Source organism: Eschrichtius robustus, chromosome 11, assembly GCF_028021215.1.
Source record: "Eschrichtius robustus isolate mEscRob2 chromosome 11, mEscRob2.pri, whole genome shotgun sequence".
In the NCBI taxonomy this organism is placed as follows: Eukaryota; Metazoa; Chordata; class Mammalia; order Artiodactyla; family Eschrichtiidae; genus Eschrichtius; species Eschrichtius robustus.
The window spans coordinates 90,108,512-90,129,593 of record NC_090834.1 but is presented as its reverse complement, the minus strand read 5'-3'; the positions used below and the strand labels follow the sequence as shown (position 1 = coordinate 90,129,593).

At 43.3% G+C, this 21,082-nt stretch overlaps 1 protein-coding gene across 1 annotated transcript in view; it reads left to right on the top strand.

Moving 5' to 3' along the window:
* The window catches only part of SLC1A2 (solute carrier family 1 member 2), a 50,419-nt gene extending 31,378 nt beyond the window's left edge, over positions 1 to 19,041 (top strand). Inside the window, exons 8-10 of the mRNA XM_068554638.1 lie at positions 177 to 311; positions 14,020 to 14,251; positions 18,261 to 19,041. Coding sequence (XP_068410739.1) covers positions 177 to 311; positions 14,020 to 14,251; positions 18,261 to 18,332 — 439 coding nt within the window. The 3' untranslated portion in view covers positions 18,333 to 19,041. The remainder of the gene's footprint in view (positions 1 to 176; positions 312 to 14,019; positions 14,252 to 18,260) is intronic.
* The last annotated feature ends 2,041 nt before the right edge of the window (positions 19,042 to 21,082 follow it).

Genomic DNA, 21,082 nt, shown 5'->3' with positions numbered 1-21,082 from the left:
AGAATCCAAATAGACCCTATTTCCTGGGTCTTGGTACTCCAGATTTCTTTATTCCTTGGGAGGAAAAGGGGATTTTATGACTGCCGGGAGAAATTAGAGCCGAGAATTGCCTGCCAGGGATGGTTTTGCCAAGACCACTTTCTCTTCCCTTGACCCGGCCTTTTCTGTTCTCGCAGCCTCACGGCCACGCTGGCCAGCGTTGGTGCAGCCAGTATCCCCAGTGCTGGGCTCGTCACCATGCTCCTCATTCTGACGGCTGTGGGCTTGCCGACCGAGGACATCAGCCTGCTGGTGGCTGTGGATTGGCTGCTGTAAGTGTCTGTGTGTGTGCTTCTGCTGGGGATGTGAACACTCCCCAGGGGTGGATAAGACGCAGGGCTGCAGCCAAGATCTTCACCAATCGCCATGAGAACTCCCCTGTTTCCTTCCTCCTTTCTTCCCTCCGACATTTGCTGAGTGCTTATTTGGGAACCAGAGAAGGAAAAGAATCTTTGAGGGCTTCAGAGTCTAGCGGAGGAAGCAGGTCAATTATAATACAAAGTTAAAAGCAAAGCTATAAGGGACCCATACCGAAGCAGGCAAAGGATCTCAAAGCATTATGCTGAGTGAACGAGGCACAAAGGAATATATGCTGTATGATTCCATTTATATGATGCTCTAGGAAAGACAGTATAATCTCTAGCAATAGAAAGAGATCATGGTTGCCTGGGCCCAGAAATAGAGGCATAAGGATTGACTGGGAAGGGCACAAAGAAAGCTTTAGGAGGGATAGAAATGTTCCATATACACAGGTATGCACAGGTGTCCACATTTGTCGAAACTCACCATACCACATGCTTAAAATGGGTACATTTTGTTGTATGTAAATTACACTTCAATAAAGTAGATTTAAAAAGAGCACACACATAGAAGAATAGCGATAGAGACAGACACACATCCCAGTCTAGGATGGATGGGCAGAGTGGAGAAATCAGAAAACAAGGAAGATGGCTGCTGAATTTGAGGGCCTACTATGTGCCAGCTGCTACATGGAGCCCTTCACCGCTGCCTCTAACAACTGCCATTTTATAGATAAGAAAACTGAGGTTTAGGGAGAATGAATAGAGATTTGGCCCTACGTCTGCTTGGCTTTGGAGGCCACCAATTCATAATCATGGCCACATTCAAGCTTCTAAAGGCAGTGGTAGCTGAGCTGGATCATAACAGGTAGGTAGAAGTTACCGAGGTATCCGTAAGTGGGGGGGAGAAATAGGACATTCCGGTCAAGGCCAGCCCACACAAAGGCACTGAGGCAACAAATTGTGTGGGGACCTATGAGTGGTTTGGTATTGTTGGAGCACAAAGTGTAAGGCAAGGAGTGGTAAAAGGTGAGGCAAGATGGACAGCCTTGAGGCCGTGCAGAGATGCTTGAACTTGACAGTGTATACATAGCCCAGCTCCCTTTCCCAGTGAAGGACATTGTCCTAGTGTGGGACTCTCGGCCCATTCCCAAAGGTGGGTCAGTCTAGCCAGATGGTCCCCAGTAAGGAGGTTGGAATCAATTCTTGCTAAGGGCTCACTGGGGCTCTGATATTCTATGAGATGTACCCTGATACTTCTGGTTCAGCCCTGGAGCTAAGTGACAGGGGCTGGGGGATGCCATTGGCTTCAAAGTCAGAGGCTCAGAGTGACAAGTGCAGAGATCCAAGGCCAAAGTGCTCACACTTATTTTTTTTTTATTACCCTACATTCCATTAACAATCTTTCTGACTTTTATTGACAAAGATTTTAAGAGCCAGAAGCCACATTTTATGGACTTGAGTTTCCTCAGTGCTAAAGCAAGTTCCACTCTTCTACAATCACCCTTCTGAAGAGAGAAACGTACAAGTGACTGAAGGGAAGAAGGACATCTGGGAAGGCTAGAAGGAAGCCTGGTCTTTCCAGAAAGCTTGCTTGCTGTTGAAGTTTAGGTTAGAAATGAGAAGTGGACTGAATCTGTTCAACTCGGGAGGGCTGCGAGGAAGGGCACAGATCTTCCTGACTGGTTCTTCCGTCACCAGAGAAATGCTCTGGAAATGCCTTTCGTGGGAAGGTGACAAACAAAGGAAATAACTCTTATCTGTCCCTGCCTGTCTCTCTCAGGCGGGGGTGGCAGGGTCCTCAGTGCTATCTTGGTTGTTCTCTGTGCCCTACGCTGGCCCCAAGGGGCAGTCTTTCTCATGAGGTCCATTCAGATGGGGCAGTCATGGGGGCAGCTGAGATTCGGTGGTGGTGAATGGTGGAAGGATTTGGAGGGAATAGGATGGAGACAAAGGGGTGGGGTTGGATTTGGTTAGGAGGAGGACAAAGAGGAAATGAAGACGGTGGCAACCACTTGGGGACAGAGCACACAGCAGGAGCTCAATAAATGCATGCAAAAAGTTACCCACAGAGCTGCTGCATGATAACCAGGGGCCTTTCTACACGTGAAGAAAGACAGAGGAAGCTATTAAAGTCCCAGCTGCTTCCCTTGTGGCTTTGGCTTACTGAGCCCTCTGCCTCTTTGCCCTTTGAACTTTCGTTGTCATTGAGGGTCCTTTGCCTGCTCCAACTACATTGCCTATTCTCTTCTTGGGCTTGTTGCTGAGGCTTGAAATCCACCATTAGAGATTCATCTCTTTAACAGTTTTTATTATAGGTGCTGCCCCCATTATAATGCAAATGCATTTAAGTGGAAAAATGTACTTGTGTTATCAGGGATGAAGGAAAGGAGCAGATATTTGGTGGGTACCACCATGCTCTTTACATCAGTTTAAAGTTAATCCTTAAAGATCACTATGGTGTGTTTAACAGATGAGGAAACTGGGCATCAAAAGGCACAGGAGAGCTTGTGCAGCCAGGTCAGGGCCCTTCACGCCACCCCACACAGCATCCTAGTTGGTACCCAGCAGATCTAACAGTGGGGAGGAGGAGCAGAGGGGTCCAGAGTCGGAGAGGTTGGGGAAAACAGACCGATTCGGGTCACCCTTGGTTCTACATACTAATCAGAGAATTTTTTGTCTGACCTGTTTTTTTCCCCTCTCCCAGGATTAAAACAAAACAAAACAAAACAAACAGGTTAAGTGGGGACAAATGGGATACAATCAAGGTCTCAGCCACTCTTAGAATTCAAGTCCTCCAGCCCCGCCCCGCGCCCCCCCCCCCAGGTCAGCCATTGTGGGCCCTGTCTTCCTGACAGTCATCTGCTTCCAAGCCTGTTGGAGGAGAGTCACCTCATGAAACATGCAAGACCCTGTCTCCTCCTGACCTAAATGTTAGCGAATGGGCGGTCACATGCTCACACTTGCACCCAGAGCAGGGCGTCTTAACTCCAGGGCTGAAACGTGCTAGCAGAAGGGAGTTGGCTGAACAACAAAAAAACAATGATACATTTGGATTAACTCTATTGATGAAATTGCATTTGAGAAAACTCTGCCCCAGGCTGCAGCTGGAAAGGGAAGAGTGATTGAAGGCTCGCCTCTAGTTCTGGGGTCTGATCTCAGATGGAAAGAGGCCCCGTGATCAAGGGAAGAAAGGCAGAGGCAGGAGCCCTGGGTCTGAGCTCTGCACCTAGTGGCTGTGGGGCTGCGGGCGAGTTACTTACTCTCTGGATTCAGCTGCGTCGTGTGTACAATGGGAACAGTAACTTACCAGCTTGAAAGCACAGTCTAGACCCCATGCCCTTGAGTGCCCTTCTAGTTTTAAGACCTAGACTAGGCTTCTGCTGGTGATGGATGTTTGTATACAAATTAAGCATGAACGTTCCTTTTCAGAAGAAAAGAAAAAGGGAGGGTAGAGGATCCTGGGAAAGTGTGCATAGGGGTCTGTAGCTAGGTCAGATCTGCTTTGAATTAGGAATGGTTCCACATTCTTTCTCACCAGCAAGAGGAGTTCTGGAAACACGCTCTTGGTCATGGGCGCCGTGGCTGTTGGGTGCCCATCAGCGTGTGAGTGGGGCAGGGGGATGAGTTGAGAGAGGGGTGCAGGGATTCCCTGGTGACACGTAGTCTGTGGGGGCGGAAAGCAGAGACAAAGAACAGGGGGGCATTTCTTTTCCTCCCCAGGCAAGGTTTGTAAGCTTTCATAACTCTAACAACTTTTCAATTTAAAACCAAACAAAGCCCGCAGTGACATTTAATGTGCCATGGTGTTTGCCAACTGCTGGAGATCAGCCAGCCTCATTACTGCCCGCCGAGCCCTGGACGTTTTTCAATGAGCAGGCTTAGCTGCTCTGTAAATGTCATGGTGAAAACCAAGATTCTGGGCCCTGAAAAGTGTCCGAGTCCTAGAACACCGGATGGGTGGGGCTGGTAAAACCAGAACCTTCCCCAGAATCTAAGAAGCCCTTTGTAACAGGAGTCCTTGGCAGGTATTTATGAGATCTTGTGACACCCCTCTCTCTCTGAAGGATTCGGGATGGAAGGAGAACTGTGGGCCAATACCAGGAAGAGCTGATAAGTAACTGGGTCTGGCCACAGGTGGGAAAAGGAAAGCCAAGTGGATCTATGGCCCACTTATCACATGGGACTGCTAGTGAGATTGCTTCTGGCGACATATTTGCTCATTAGGGGGTATACTTGAGACGGCACTTATAAGGAAGCCTGAGGGAACCTCCGCCCTGCAGTGGGCACTCAGAGGCTCCCTCATTAGCCTCCCAGGATGGAATAGAGCATTGGTTCTCAAACTCGAGCATGCACCAAAACCTCCTGGAGATTCAGGAGATCTGGGGAGGGGCCCAAGAAGTGGCTTTTTTTTTTTTTTTTTTAACATCTTTATTGAAGTATAATTGCTTTACAATGGTGTGTTAGTTTCTGCTCTAAAACAAAGTGAATCAGTTATACATATACATATGTTCCCATATCTCTTCCCTCTTGCATCTCCCTCCCTCCCACCCTCCCTATCCCACCCCTCTAGGTGGTCACAAAGCACCGAGCTGATCTCCCTGTGCTATGCGGCTGCTTCCCACTAGCTATCTATTTTACATTTGGTAGTGTATATATGTCCATGACACTCTCTCACCCTGTCACATCTCACCACTCCCCCTCCCCATATCCTCAAGTCCATTCTCTAGTAGGTCTGTGTCTTTATTCCCGTCTTGCCACTAGGTTCTTCATGGCCTTTTTTTTTTTTTTTCCCTTAGATTCCATATATATGTGTTAGCATACTGTATTTGTTTTTCTCTTTCTGAAGTGGCTTTTCTAACAAGTTCCCAGGGGATACTGATGATCAGTCCAGGGACCCGACTTCCAGAAGCAATGGACCAGAGGTAGGGAGTAGGAGTTCCTGACTGTGGTATATGAGCATCTCTACTCTTTTTTGAGCACTGGTTGACATTGTGTGCACCCATTCAATGAAACTAGATCAAAAGGACACAGGACTCTAATAACTAATACTCAGTGAGTGCCCCTTCATTGTCAGACATTGTTCTAAGCACTTTACGTAGACTTGTTTAAAAAGTTGCAGCAAATTATGAGGCAGCTAGTAATATTATCCCCGTTTTACAGTTGAGAAAACTGAGGCTCAGAGCCAAGAAACTTATCTCAGTTTAGTAGATATTAAAGGGCTGAACTGGGATTCAAACTCAGACAATCCGGCTATTCCGTAGATGTTCCAGGCTTGCCCATCTGGGTTCTCGTTCTCTTATTTAAGACACACACGCATGCATATTTACACACACATAACTGATTTAACCCTCATTCCATGTCTGGTGGAAAAGAAAACCAATCCCTACATCTACCCTATCTCTGAAGAGTCTAGGGGCTCATGTTTAAGCCTTTTGCTTTGATTTCCTATTTCCACTGATCTCTCTTTTTTTCTGCATCTTACGTCATCTTCTTTCTCTGTCATCCTTAGCATGACATTCTTATCTTTTTCGACTAAGTCTTTCCTTCCCCTGCCAAAGTGTCCCTGACTCAACGCAGTGTAATTGCCCATCAGGGGAGTGGGGTGGAGACGGGGCGATAGTTCCACACAGCGAAATCATGTTTTAATGCTTACAAAAGAAATACGTGCTCCTGGAAGGGAGAGGAGGGACCAAGCTCAGGAGAGTTACAAAATGAGAAAGAGAAGTCTCCCTTCACCTACAACTGAATCTTGAAAAGGAGCAAAATACGCGACTCCCCGCAAAATGCCAGTTGGCACATGGGCTACTTTAAGCTGAAAGCAGTCAAGACCCAGCAGACTCAAGACAAGCTTTTTACCCCCCCTTAACTACCTAAAAGAATTTAGAAAGGAGGCCTATACCAGGAAGAGTGCTATTACCAGAGATAACTTTTTCACTGGAGAGACTTATCTGCGTGGCAGGGCAAACATTTTTTTACCAAATATTTGCTCTTCCTGTGAATTATCTTCCTCCCCTTTCAAGCCCCAGACCCTTATCCCCTTCCTTAGCTTAGGATGGCATATAAACCTCAACTGCCTGACTGCCTTTGAGTCTCTTATTTTTATAAGGCTCAGGTATGTACAAAATTAAATTTTCCTGTATGTCCAAAATTAAATTTTCGATTTAATTATTAGACTAGCCAAAGAATCTAGAAGGGAAGAAGGGAAAATTTTTCCACCCCTATAATTTCAGGTCTTGTTTCTCTGAAGTAATCACTGCTAATAATAATTTACAGAAAGTAAAAAGTTAATAATAGGCATTTATTTTCTTTAAAAAAAATCCTTTAGTGTCCCCCACCCCTGGGAACCTCTCCCTACACCTGTTTAGTTCCAGTCTCTGCCTGCCTTGCTGGGCCTCCTTGCTCTCCACCTCTGTGTCTTACCCCAGCTCTCAAGACACCTCTCTCATTCTCCTCTGCAAGGGAATCTGGTGTCTCTCGGTGTCTCTCTCCTCCTTCTTCTAGATCTTGTCCTGCATCCTAACTTTTCACCACCAAAATATCCAACTGGATGTTCGCTAAACAAAAGACAGTTCTCTTTCTAGAGTTAATCTGCTTCCACTTCTTAAATAATGATCCATCCCCACCCTGCGTCCTTCACATACCTGCCTACCTCCTTCCCCCAGGTCCTGCCCATGTCATAAATGAATATGGTATCAACTCTCAAAGGGCTAATAGTCTAGTAATGGGGATAGATGTGGTCAAAAAATCTCCACAGTGCTAGGTGCAAAAGAGGAACGTATAAGACGTGATGGAGGAATAAGACAGGAAGTGATTTGCTCCCCTTTTCGCTTGGACTAATGATGATGTTGGCAGTGTGCAGTTAAGGTTGAGCGCTGAGTTTGGGTCAGGCGCCCTGTCAAGCCTTTTATAGGCAGAGTTTGGCTGAGGACCTCTCAGAGGACAGGCGCTCCATATGGGTTAGCCGTTGTTACCTTCTCCACGTGCTTGCAGGTGGATATTACTTTCCGTATTTTACAAATGAGAAAACTGAGTGGAAAACGCTGTTTTTCCAGCTAATCCTGCTGGAGCCAGGATTGCAATCCAGGCTTGAATCCAAAATTCACACTCTTAACCAATGCTTCTGTGGGTCCTTCTTCCCTTCCCTAATCCCATGTGGTTTGAACTCTCAGATGGCCGGAATCGTGCTAGCCTTCTCAAGGTCTGGGGCCTCAGGCGACCCACCTGCCACACTGTGCACCTTGCATTCTGAGAGGCAAGACACAATGGTCTGTTTCTATGAATATTAAGCTGACTTATATGAAATTGCCAATAGTTGGCCTTTCTGGACTCATTAAAATGGCAATTTCATGTGGTTCACTCCAATACCAGGGACCAGATGAATCTTGAGTGACCCTGCCCCCTTGGTTCTGTTCGTCTGTGAGCAGGACTTTCAGACAATCCCACCATCTTCCTGCCAGAAGATTTAGACTGAAAGAAGGAGAAAGAGAGAGAGCACCTTGGCAAATGCTTTGCTTCCAGGGCACCAGACCCAGCGCCGCAGCGTGAAGGAGCTTTGTCAAGCTCCCTTCTTGGTTTTGATTCCCGGTAGCCTCCAAAGAATAGCTATGTCATCTGTAGTGAATTCATTCAATTAAAGATTCTGCCTTCACCTCTGTCCCCTTCTCAAGGTCCTGATGCACCACATCCAGACCCGAGAATAACAGCAAGCACCCTAAAATTCTTTTTACCAAGCAGCCTAAAAACTCTGGAGGTCAGCAGGGTTTCATGAACGGGTCAGGGCTGTTGGGAGAGAAAATGAAAGTATTTGCCTGTGGAGAAATTTTCCACATGTGAACCATAAATCCCCATATCCTGCTTTTGGCCAGAATCGGACTTCCCCAGAGTTGGTCAGATATTCCCCTGGTGGCCTCAAAAGCAAACTGAAATTTCTGTCTTCCGTCTGCCTCTGTCTACCATTCTGTCTCCTCACCATCTTCTTGAATAAGTTGATTCTACATAGTATGCCCTCTTCCTCCTCTCTCATTCAAGTTTCTAGCAATGGCGAGCAGGCTTCTGTTGTCCCTGCCTCTGTATGGAAACTACCCTTGCCAGGTCGATCATGGCCTCTTCGTTGCTGAAAGCAAGAGACACTGCTTTCCCTTATCTCACCTGACCTCCAGGCAATCATGGGTATTGTCCTTCACACCCCTATTTTTGAAACACTCTTCCCCCAGGCTCTTCTAATTTCCTGCCACCTTTGCAGGCTCTTACTCCTTTGCCCAGTCCTTAAATGTTGGTCTCCCTCAGGGTTCTAGACTAGATTGTCTGCTTGTCTCACTCTGCTTCTCCCCAAGGATGAACTGAACCTGCCTTGGCACCCATCCATGGCCTCTCTAGGTGTTGACTCCTAATTTCCTACCCGTAGCTCAGCTGTCTCTCCCGACCTTTAGTCCGTATTCCCAACCACTTGCGGGACATCTCCCCTTGGCTGGGTCACGGTCCTCACACTCAACATGTTTAAGCTGATACCAGAATCTTTCTCACCCCAACCAGTTGTGTCCCCTACATGTGGTAGCCCTGTCCACTGGTTGTCCAAATCAGAAACTCGGGAGGAATTCTTGACTCTTTTCCTTTTTTATTCTCTATAACCAATCAGTCCTCAAGTCCTGTAATTCTGTCTCCTAAATGTCTCTCAGATTCATCTTTCTCCATATTCCCCACATCTTCACTAAGTTGATTTTGCTCTTTCAGTCTTGCCATCCTTTATAATGGAACAAGCGTGATCCTTCCCTTCCATGGCTCCTCGTCACACATGGGATAAAGTTCTAACTCCTGCACTTGACTGATAAGGCTATACATGATTTGGTCAGTCCTTACTTTCTGCCTCTCACTGTACTCACTAGTCATCCTGAACGCTCCTGAGGGCGCCCACCTCTTAGATTTCACACGTATTAGTTCTCTCTTCTCTCTAGCTCATTGTCTCAGACCCACCCTTAGCGCCTGACTCAAGACACTTCTATTCAAGCCTTTGCTGGGGCCCAAGTGTAGATAAACTGTCCTGCCTACAAAACCCAAGGACACACAGCACCTATTCCTACTAGAATATTTATCTTACTCTAGTGGGGGATACAGACAAGTAAAGAGAGTGTAGGTTCTACCAGAAAAGAGGACAGAGAAAGGGTCTTTTCTTGCTCTTTACTGCTTGGACACCTGGCATAGTGCACACACTAAGATGCTCGTTATATACCTGTTGAATGAATCAATGAACTAACAAAGAACTCAGCAAGTATTAGAGTCCACATTCTTTTTTTTTTTTTTTTTTTTTTTTTAATTATCCTTTATTTTCTTCATATTTAGGAAATGTCAGTGTGGCCTTCTGCAATCTTTCCCATATGGTTTATTAAACATATATTTGAAGAATCAAAAAAAGTTATTGGAAGGGAGATTAAACATTGATAGTGACTGCTGCCTTTCTATAAAATCTTAATAAGATTATATTTTATTTTTAAATTTTGTATAAATACTTATTTTTGGCTGCGTTGCGTCTTCGTTGCTGCGTGCAGGCTTTCTCTAGTTGCGGCGAGCGGGAGCTACTCTTCGTTGTGGTTCGCGGGCTTCTCATTGCGGTGGCTTCTCTTGTTGCGGAGCATGGGCTCTAGGCGCACAGGCTTCAGTAGTTGTGGCACGCGGGCTTGGTAGTTGTGGCTTGCGGGCTCTAGAGCACAGGCTCAGTAGTTGTGGCATATGGGCCTAGTTGCTCTGGGACATGCGGAATCTTCTCGGACCAGGGCTCGAACATGTGTTCCCTGCATTGGCAGGTGAATTCCCAACCACTGCGCCACAAGGGAAGCCCTAAGATTATATTTTAAAGGAGGATTCTTTTTTTTTCTTTTAGTTTAAAATTTGGGTCCAGTGGTCTTGTGTACCACAAGTTATAGAATAATACAAAACCTACTTTTGCAAACAGTCTGTGGCTTAATAAAATTAAAATTGTTTTCTCAACAGATCCTTATGAAGTACTTACAAATAATTTGCAAGAGATTATTTCATACTAACATTTGACATAGTTTATTTTTCTGGCCTACAGTTTGGTGATATCACTGACCTTTTATCTTGAATTATTTGATGGATTTGAGCACATAACATGCAAAAGATTTAGCTTACCAGGAAAGCTAGACCTGGTAAAATTCAGTAGTCAGGAGTTGTCTCTGGGAACAGGGAGAATTATTACACCCAGGAAGAATAAGTATTTTCATAAGGATCAAAGTTGTCAACCAAAGGGATAAAATTCTGGTAATGAAATTTCAGATAACTGGCTCACTAGTGACAGAGTCCACATTCTTATCTTATTTCCACTTAGCCATTTTCAGGCTTATGTGCTCCTGCAATCTTTAATGAGTATTTAAGGCATTCCCATTGTGTCTCTCATTTCACTTAACCCTCACAACTTCTTGTGAAGTTGGAATTAGCCTCATTCCATATTTCATGCTCAGGTAAGAAGTGAGAGAGTTAGAACACTTGGGTTAGGGTTTTAGCCCTAAGTACAGGGCCCTTTGTATGTTGATTTGGGCATCAAACATTAGTCTGCTTTGATTTCACCCAACTCTGTCTTCCATCCATTACTGTCCTGGTGACTATTTCCATTGGCTAGAGTTCCTTTTCAAATTCAAAGAGACCTGAGCCTATGGAAGAGACATGAGCATTGTGCACATTTGGAGAAAGCTCACCCAGAAATGCTATTCCCAAAACTTTGTTCAGTGACTGCTCAGGAGAGTAGGGTTTTGTGTCAAAGAAAGCCAAGAGTTGAGGAAGGGGGAGTTTGTGAACTTGTATCACTCATTTGAGTGGAAATGGCTTTATTAAGCTGGAAAAGTAATTAACCCTTGAGCATAGTATTTTGTGCTTTTGTCCCCGTGATGGGATATGAGTGATGCTTATCTCCAAAAGGGGAAGGAGACAGCACATAATGAGTATCAGCTGTGGATCAGGAACTGGCGTTATCTTCCCCAAATTCTGTAAAGTGGGTATTTTGACTGGATGAGAAAAATTCTGGTTGAGGAAGTCACCCAGGTCACACCGTTCATATATGGCTGAGCTAGATTCAAAATCAGGGCTGTCTGGCTCCTGGGTGCTTTGCATCACGTGGCAGACAGTGGATTGTTTTTTTTTTTTTTAATTTAATTAAATTAATTAATTTACTTTTATACAGCAGGTTCTTATTATCTATTTTATACATATTAGTGTATACATGTCAATCCCAATCTCCCAATTCATCCCACCACCACCACCCGGCCCCTGCTTTCCCCCCTTGGTGTCCATATGTTTGTTCTCTACATCTGTGTCTCTATTTCTGCCTTGCAAACCAGTTCATCTGTACGGGGATTCTGGAGTCACATTGCCTGTGTCCAAATATGGTTCTGTGACTCTACTAGGGTGTGTGACTTTGGGAAGCCACTTAATCTCTTTGGGCCTCAGTGTTTCCATCTCTTAAATGTGGATAATAGTCCTTCTTATAGAGTTATGGTGAGGATTAAATATGGTAATATCTACAAGGTATATTCCTATACAAATAAAAGTTAGCTACCATCATCGTCACTACCACCATTACCTTTGGTCCCTCTACTTGCCAATAAGGCAGATTCTTCTGGGCCATGAGATGAGTATTCAGAGCATTCCTCTCCAAAACTTTAGTGCTCTTTGGAATTTAACAATTGATCAGGGGTGTTGGGTGCATGGCTCAGAGCACAGGCCAGGAGGGATGGAAAGTATAGTGGAAAAGCAACAAAGTAGACTACAACCGCATGATGAACAAATAACTCAGCTGGTTAGTTGGGTGTGCTGCCATAGGAATTGGCCTATAAATAGGGTTAATGTTTTCAGGGGAGAGAGTAGCTTAAGCAGGCATGTTTGGATGTTCTACCTAGGAGCTGCCAAAAAAATATATGAATTGACTTGATAAGATTAATAGTGATATTAAAAGTATACATCATGTAAAATTAATGTTTTGTGAGTTCTTATTAAACATCTGGAACTGTGCTAAGCATTTTGTTCACAACAACCCTTATGTGGGGAACACTTTTATTATTTCCATTTTATAAATGAGACAACCAGGACTCACAAATGTTAAGTATGATCAAGGTTGTCCAACAGGTAAGGGGAAAAGCTGGCCTTTGATCCAGGTCAGCCTGCCTCCAGAGTCCATGCTTTTTCTTAATACATATTCCTTCTCATCTCCTTATACTGGGGCTTCTTAGTGATCTTGATTTCAAGTGCCTGATTCTGTGGATGACCTCAAGACCCAGTCTTCATTCATGTTAAGACTATCACCCTGGCAGATTCTCCAAAGCGGAAGGGAGGGGAAGAGCCTTCTCAGATGGAGAGATGCCCCTGAGAGTGGAAGCCGGGCTTTGATCTTTATTTTTTCATGGGCAGCATCTTCCTGCTTGAAACCTGAAGGACAGCTGGCTCCCAAGTTCCTTGCAAGAGAACCAGGCCAGATTCCTCCTAGTGCAACTTCATAATTACTATTCTCTAATGAGAAATAGATTTGATCATAGCAACTAGAATTTATTTTAGGCCTTTGTTCCAAGAACCTATTAAGGTTTCCACTTTGCCTTAAACCAATTCTAGTATCGTCCTTTATTTATTTATTTTAAATTGAAGACTAGAGTGCCCTGAACTAAGATGTCTCAGCAGCATTTTTACCTAAACTCCTTCTTTTTCTTTCTTTTCTTTGTGGTTCTCCAGCATCCTTCTTTTTAGAGCTTTGAGTATCTCATAAGCATGGTCAAAAGGACTCTTCACACTGATGTAAACTTATGGGTGAAAGACTACAACTTACTCTTAAGAACTTAATTGGTTTTCCTGGTGCTGACGTTCTAAGAGGGAACATTATCAACCATCCTATTTTTTTCAAGTCAGAACTTGAGAAACAAGATTTGAGGAAGGATTTTTCTCAACCCTTCTTGGTTCAAGAGGCCCTCTGGAAGATTTTATTTTTTTTTTAGTTAACAGAGAGAGCAAGAGAAAGTATTTTGGTTTTTTTCAGGACACATAGGCATTACACATATAGGTCAGGGAGGAAATTGTGACTGAGTTTCTTACCCAACAGCTGTGTCTGTGTATACGAGTGTGCTAGGGACAGACTGGGGCCCAGGGGGAAGGCAGTGTTGTTTAGATCCTTACAAAAAAAGAAGAATTTTCTACTATGGGGGAATTCACAGGTGGTTGCACTTTCCTGTAGAATAAGTAAATAAAATAAGTGGAGGTAATCTGGAATCTTCGAAGAACAGTTTAAATCAAGAGGACTTGCTGGACACAGCTAGGAATGGCTGCAGTCTGGGAGCTAATTCTGAGATCTGGACACATTATTTCCCTCTACTTCTTCCTCCCCTCCTCCTCCTTTCTCTTTTCCTGTTGTTTATTGGGCGCTTACCATTCATTAGACATTTTGCTAAGCAATTTACATACATTGTCTCATTTAATTTTCATACGAGCTTATGAGAGAAGTATGATTGTTATCTCCAATTGACAAACAAGGAAATCAAGGCTTCTAAAAGTTAAGTCACTTGCCCCAGACCAGGCAGAGGGAAAGGTAGAGCCAGAACTCAACCCCAGGTCTCTCCGTTCTAGACCTTGACCTCCCAACCATCACATCATACTGCTTCCTCACTAAACGTGTCCTGTTCTTTGTCCCCAGGGACAGGATGAGAACATCCGTCAATGTTGTGGGAGACTCTTTTGGGGCTGGGATTGTCTATCACCTCTCCAAGTCTGAGCTGGACACCATTGACTCCCAGCACCGAGTGCATGAAGATATTGAAATGACCAAGACTCAGTCCATTTACGATGACATGAAGAACCACAGGGAAAACAACTCCAACCAATGTGTCTATACTGCACACAACTCTGTCATAGTAGATGAGTGCAAGGTACCTTTCCCATTCATGGATATCGAGACCTGTATATAATAGTGCATGCTCAATTTCTTAAAGCAAACACAAAAGCCCTGCATGTATCATTGTCACATTTATTTTTCTAAAGAATCATGTAACTCCAGCATCTATAAGTCCCAGATCATCTAACTCTGTGTCTAACGTGGCAGGAAATCAACAAGTCTAACGGTGAAAGAGCCAATCGGTTGCTTGTTTTATCCATGTGATGTAAAACAATCATTTTGACTCCCCCGTCCACCCACTTCACAAATTCAATCAGTTTTCTTTGAATATTATGCTCAAGAATTTGTGGCTTCTAGGGCCTTGCTGGCTTTCAAATATTCTGTTCAAGTGAAACATCAAGAGAAATACTCAGAATCATTTGATTTACGTAGCACAAGTATTCCTTCTTGCTGTATATCATGTATTGGTCAAAAATGTGCCCACGTAACTTTGTGCAGCTATCTTTCTCGTCATTATTTTTGTGGGAAGGTGAGTTTTGACCTGGCAATCACTTTGCTCCAAGAATGGGGAAGCAATTTCAAGTAAAGAATAACTCTCCTTCAGGACAATTATCCATAGATGTCTTTAAAAAAAACACTATATGTCACATACTGCCTGGCAGCACCATTTTTCCTGAAGCATGGATGTTCTGGACTCTTTTCCAAGCTGTTGGATGCTAAGTCTTCAAGCTTGATGGGCTCTGTCTAGCCTTCATTGTAACTAACTTGACATTGTCAAAGTGTCATGACCAGAGTGAAGCAAACTTGGAGAAACCCTGGCAGGTGAGCAGGGTCAACTCTAAGGGTTGTAAGTGGCAACTGAGGACAACCTTAACCAAACACAGATTTCTGATACCTTTTTGACTCCTGTTGACGGATCTCATTTAATAGTTAATTTCTCCCTATGTTATTTCTGGGTCATTCCAAATATATGCCATGGCTTCTTCCAGACAACTAAGGATGACACAGAAGCAACCCCCTCTACTGGACTGTATCATAGGTCAGCCACCATCTTTGGTTCATCCCCTCTGTATAAGCTACATGTGTGGGTAAACCAGGGCTCTGATGCAAATTAGGGAGGGACCCCCGCCCATCAAGAGGCAATTGCATAAATTAATTGACTCAGTGAAAACAATTAAAATTGTTAGAAATTCAGATACACCTAAATGGTACACTCCATTCTCCTGGAAAGTTAGTGTTTTCCACATCTCAATGATTGTGCTGGATTATTCCCCATCAGAATATTAGTTTTGGTAAACAAGGGTCAACATTCCATGGAATAGCTTTATGCTCTATTGTATTTAACAAGTATTCATCGTGTGCCTTGTGGGGTTTAATTGAGCACCCCCATCTTATTCCTATGACCTCCTATATTTTGATTATTAGTCAAGATTTAGTGAGTGCCCATAATCTGCAAAGCCCTGAGTTAGGCACTGGAGGACAGCAAAATGAATGTACAGTTATATAGTGGAGATACAGCTTGATCCCAGTTACTGCCCTACGAGGAAAAATAGTAGTAGGAAACAAAATAAAATCACCACATATATTCTTTAACTTTGCAGTTATATATAAGGAGAATCCTAGTGGTTAACTGCCTTTGGTGCGGCCCTTCTGGAGCATCTCAAGAGGCTTCTTAACAATATCGTGTAGGACAAGTTTTGAGGAAGGTGTATAGGCATGGAGATGTCTTTAGATTTCAGACTTCCTGCACTTTTTTTTTCCCTTAAAGCATATCAAGCACATCCGGACCAATTTGCTTCATTTATTTTAGCAAACAGTTCAATCCCTAAAGGGAAATGTTGGTCAACTGTCTCTATCACTGTGAAGTAAGCCCATGAGGAGAGAGACTGCATCCCTGTTTATCACTGCTGTGCCCTAAAGCAGTGCCAGGCATGCAGTAGGCTGTTCAGAAATATTTATTGAGTGTATGCTTTTAGCATCTCGACCCCATGCTTTAATTCAGATAACCTTTTTTGCTGGACAGTTTGATAGAGACAGTGGCTCAGTCTTTCTAGGTAATCGACCACCAAACCAACCACCTGCACACTCGTTGGTGAATTAGTGTTTAGATGGTCAAATGGTGAAACTGAGCAGATCATGGAAATGATGAAACGGCCATATTGGTTTAATAACTCTTCGGCGGTTTGCATTTTTTAGTGAAGTGATGGGTTCAGCTCAGTGAAGGTTGTGAGGCGAGGCCAATCGACCCTTCTCGCTCTAGACCAGTTAACTGAGTTGACACCTATATGCAAAGGAGGCAGTCAGAGCTATGGAGATGAATTTGAAGGCTTTCCCAGAATATCTGAGTCACATTTACTCCTGCCTTTGAACCTCCTTCTGGTCCATTCTCAGTCTCACTGTTTTAAAAGCTGAGTTGGGAGACGTCACTGCTTACTGCCAGTTCTCCCCTTTTGGCTCTTCCATTACCCAGGTGTTGGGACGGAGCCGGGTGGAGTAGACTGGGGGAGCAGAGTCCCTGCTTCCTTTAATCCAGCCAGAAAAAGGAAATGCCAAAAGAGCTGCTGTCCCAGCTACTTCAGAGACACAGGTCCCAGTATTTGAAAACAACAACCCCCCTGCCCCTGCCGCCTGAGCTCTGTCTGGTTTTCCAAAGGCACCACACCATGATTTATAATGTGGCACAGCTATTGATCTGGTTCATCACTGAAAGCCAAATAGGTACATTCAAGGTCATGGTGAACAGGCAGCTTGCTCCAGGCAGATAGTTTGTCCCTGGCCGTCTTTCCTGACAGTTCACTGAAGGGGAAACAAGTTTGCTGCTGCTCTGGTCACAACTTTAACCATTCTAAGCATTGTTCTGTCATGTTGGTCTCTCTATTTTCAAACTCTTGCCTTGTAACCGTAGTTTGAAGTTATGCAATGTTTTTAATTTTAATCAGAAGAACTGCATGTGATGCTTTCATTTGCTTGTTGCATGGTCTTTTTAAAAAAAAAAACAATGCGGGGGCCTCATGGGGACCGGAGGAATGAGTAGTTTTTATTTTCACTTGCTTGGTTCGTGAAAAGTTTTCTGTTCCTAGCATGTTGTGTGTGTTCATAATGCATGCCTCTCACTTCCACTTGGGTAAGAAGAAGGCCAGATTTCTTTCAAACATTGCTGCGTTTGTCATGTCTCCATATCCTAATGCTTCCATAAATCCAGTCTCTCCATTATGTGGAATATCAGTCGTGGGTTTAAGTTTGCACATGACGTTGAGGACAGACAGATGGAAGGTAAGCTAGGAAAACGGCTTAGACGTGGAGGGGAAAACTTCCCATTCTGTGTAAGGGTTCAGTTCGCTGAGAGCCAGGGAAGCTCTGGCCTCCTGTAATAATAATAATAATACTGACAGTCTGGAGATTATAGTTGATTAATAAATGTAATAATAACACTGACAGTCTGGAGATTATAGTTGATTAATAAATGTCTGCAGTGAAATAATTTAGATATACTGATTTCAGCCTTTTAATTCCCTCCTTTCCTTTTTAATTTTTAAAGCCTGGATAGCTTACATGGTAGGGCCAGACCATCACGATTTGAAAATTGGACATGTATAAACTCCACCTGGCCTCATTGCAACTGAACCTTTCACGTGCATGAGTAGACCTAGCTGCCTAGTTCTGGATTTTTTTTCTCTGCGGTTGTCTGGAGTAGCACAAGGGCACTATGTTTTCAGGACTGCATTGTCGTGTGGTGGGTCTATGGGTAATTAGACACCCTCACAACCCTAAAATCATAGTAGAAGTTGTTTATCCCCCAACTTGCAAAATATCTCTAGTCGCTCAATACCCCCCAAGGCAAATATGTATTTTTTTTTTTTTAATGTTCGCAAATCAGTGTTGAAAACTAAGACCAGTTCAAAATCAATTTGGAAGGAACAACGTTTAAAATGAATATTTAAGTCATGTAGTAGAATCTGGGTCTGGTGCTCCTCCACATAACCTCCCGGGTGGTTTTCTGGTTTGTGGCCCGTAAGCTGGATGTTGATGATAATTATTTTCAGGTAACTCTGGCAGCCAACGGAAAGTCAGCCGACTGCAGTGTTGACGAAGAACCTTGGAAACGTGAAAAATAAGGATATGACTGTCAGCAAATTCTTGAATAAACTCCCCAGCGTATCTTATGGTAAAAGAGGATATAAACAAGCTTCCTTTGAAAAGAAAAAAAATACATATATTTCTGTGTTTACTTAATCTGTTAGCTGAGGCTTAGAGGATCTGTTGTGAGTCAGTGATAGGCACGGTGCTGTGTCTTTGCCAAATAATGCTTGGTAACCGTCTAATTTTCTCACTTGTACTATTGTTTGAATGGATGCCGCTGCAGGAATCAGTTTGAATTGAAGACGCGTTCTTGCCAGCTTCCCTTTTCTCTCAAGATGCAAAACCGTGGATGCTCTTTTCCCAGGGGACACGACTAAAGCCGTGTGGCACATTCCAGGGATTTGGAATAATGGGCAGACAGTCAGTGTGTTACTCCTTTCGGTGTTCTCCATGCCTCACCTTGTAACACACAAGAGATTCTGTTAGAAGCCTTTAGAAGTAAATTCCCTTAAATGTCTTGTAGCGTATGTCCTTGTGTTGATTAAAACAAAGTACCCATCTTAAGGTACAATTTCTCTTCTGTATACGCTTTAAGTTACATGGCTAAATGTTTCAAAGAGAGTCATGGTGGGAGCCATATCTTAAAGGTAGCCGGTTATGGAACCCACTGAGTCTCTGCTCTACCCCATCTAGTTTATGGGGATAATTGTTGAATTTCAAAGTAGGTTTCATAATTTGCTCTAAATTTGGTAAGGGATTAGGATGTAATTTACATGTAACTTCTGTGTATATTGACAAAAGTAAGAGAGCACAGTCAACATAAATTTTAACCAGATTCAAAGATTCAAATTTGTTTTGTGTTTGGTTTGCATCACCTGGCATAGTGAAATCAAGTGAGATTATTCGATCTATGCTTCAGTGTCTTTGTTTCGTTCATACAATTCTTATTTGGGTCTCTACCAAAAAAAGACATTCTTAATCCCCAAATTATTTCAATCATATTCTCGTCAAACTAGAAGGCTTAATCATTTTACTCTCCTCACAGATGGAGGATAGTTGGGTTGGCTGTGCCTCTTTTAATACTAATCTCATGATAAAAACAAAACCAAAACACTGTTTGTTAGTTATCTAATATGTGGAAAGCTTTTTGTTATATTATATCAAAGCACCTAAAACCAGTTACAGGACACAGTTGGAAGCAGAGCCCATCTTTTCCCCCAGTCTTCTCTGTGGAAAGGAACAGAAAACAAACACAGGTGCAAAATCCTATAAAGGTGACATTCTTATGGCAAAGTCAAGGCAGCCTAGAACCATGAAGTAGGAACAAAGGATGGCTTTACAGAACTTCACAGATGGAATCTTCTCAAGGCTGTGGAAGTTTGAGGGAATACATAATATAATTGGAATAGCCCAGTCGGTGCCTTGCATGCTGTAGGCACCTCCAAGCTACATTTTTCAATGTCTGTACTATCATTTTCTGTTGAATAACCCACAGTATTTTCCTAAGGTTGCTGGCTTTAGGAGTTTTCTGAGGACTTGAGCATGAGTCATTGAGAAATAAAGCACATTTGACGTGTGTAGAACCTTGGTCCAATGTGAGAGTAAGGTGTTTATCTGCGGTCAGCAGATGGGTGCTGAGATATTTATGAAGAGTCATAGAGTCCAGATTTTCTTAGGAGAGGGTGTTTATGGACATACATGCCCTTTATTACCCCCTCCTTGTGACTTTTCTCTTCCAAATCAGATACCTTTGGAACACACAAGAGACATGAGATTCTAGTAGTTTTGTCTCTTAAGCCCTAGTTGTTTTTGTTTTGTATAAGAATCAGTGTTGAGCAGTATTAAGTAGTTTTTGCTTTTTTTTTTTTTTTAAATACATTTGTCTTTATTTTCATTAGATGGACAGTTAAGAGGGTGGCCAAGGGCATGCTGAAATGTAGTAGTGGAAAATGCATCCTTTACAGCAGATGTTGTGGGTCAAAGGGACAGTTCCCGGATTTAACTGTGAAACTGTTAAGGATCATCGTTAAGTGGTGCTCCCAAGAGCTTTTTTATGGTGAGGAGAAGGATTTAGGCAAGGCATCTAGGAGCTTGTGGTTCTGCTGTTTAAAGCCAGGTTAGCACTTTTACACGCTGACATGTTACTCAAAGGAGTGGTCTCAGGATCGTCTTCCGAAGACTCTGCCTAAAAGTCTTCCCTGTTTGCTTGTCTTCAGCTTTTTCCTAGTTATCGAGTTAACCTACAAATATACAAGGCGACAGCGTGTTCAGAAGAAACTAGGTGCACAGCTTAACAAAGCAGGTTTTTCAGGTTTGAAACTATGCAGTAAGTTTCATGAGAATATACTTAGGATATCAGTTCATCTGGAAGTTCAACAAATCAGTAAAAATAAACAATGTCTCAAATTCAGAACTAGCCTGAAAACCCAGGATGTATGTAGAGCTGACGTGTGACTGTGTCCTCTGGTTTTTTTAGGCCTCATTCATTCTTCTCATGCCATGCCCATTGGGGTTTTCCTTGCCCAGCATATGTGCCATAAACAGAACAAATAGATTCAGAATATACCTCTAACAACCTTTTTCTAAACAGGATATTATAACCTGTCAGTTATATGCATAGATTTATTTTAATAGGTCCAACACAAATATGAATGCTTGTAACAGTCCATTAATGTTTGACCATGCATAAATGTTATACTTGTATACAGACATGGCAGGCCAGATACAGACACTGCATCCCTTAAGTTCTGTTAAGTCAGGGCTTTGGCAACACCGTTTTTTATGA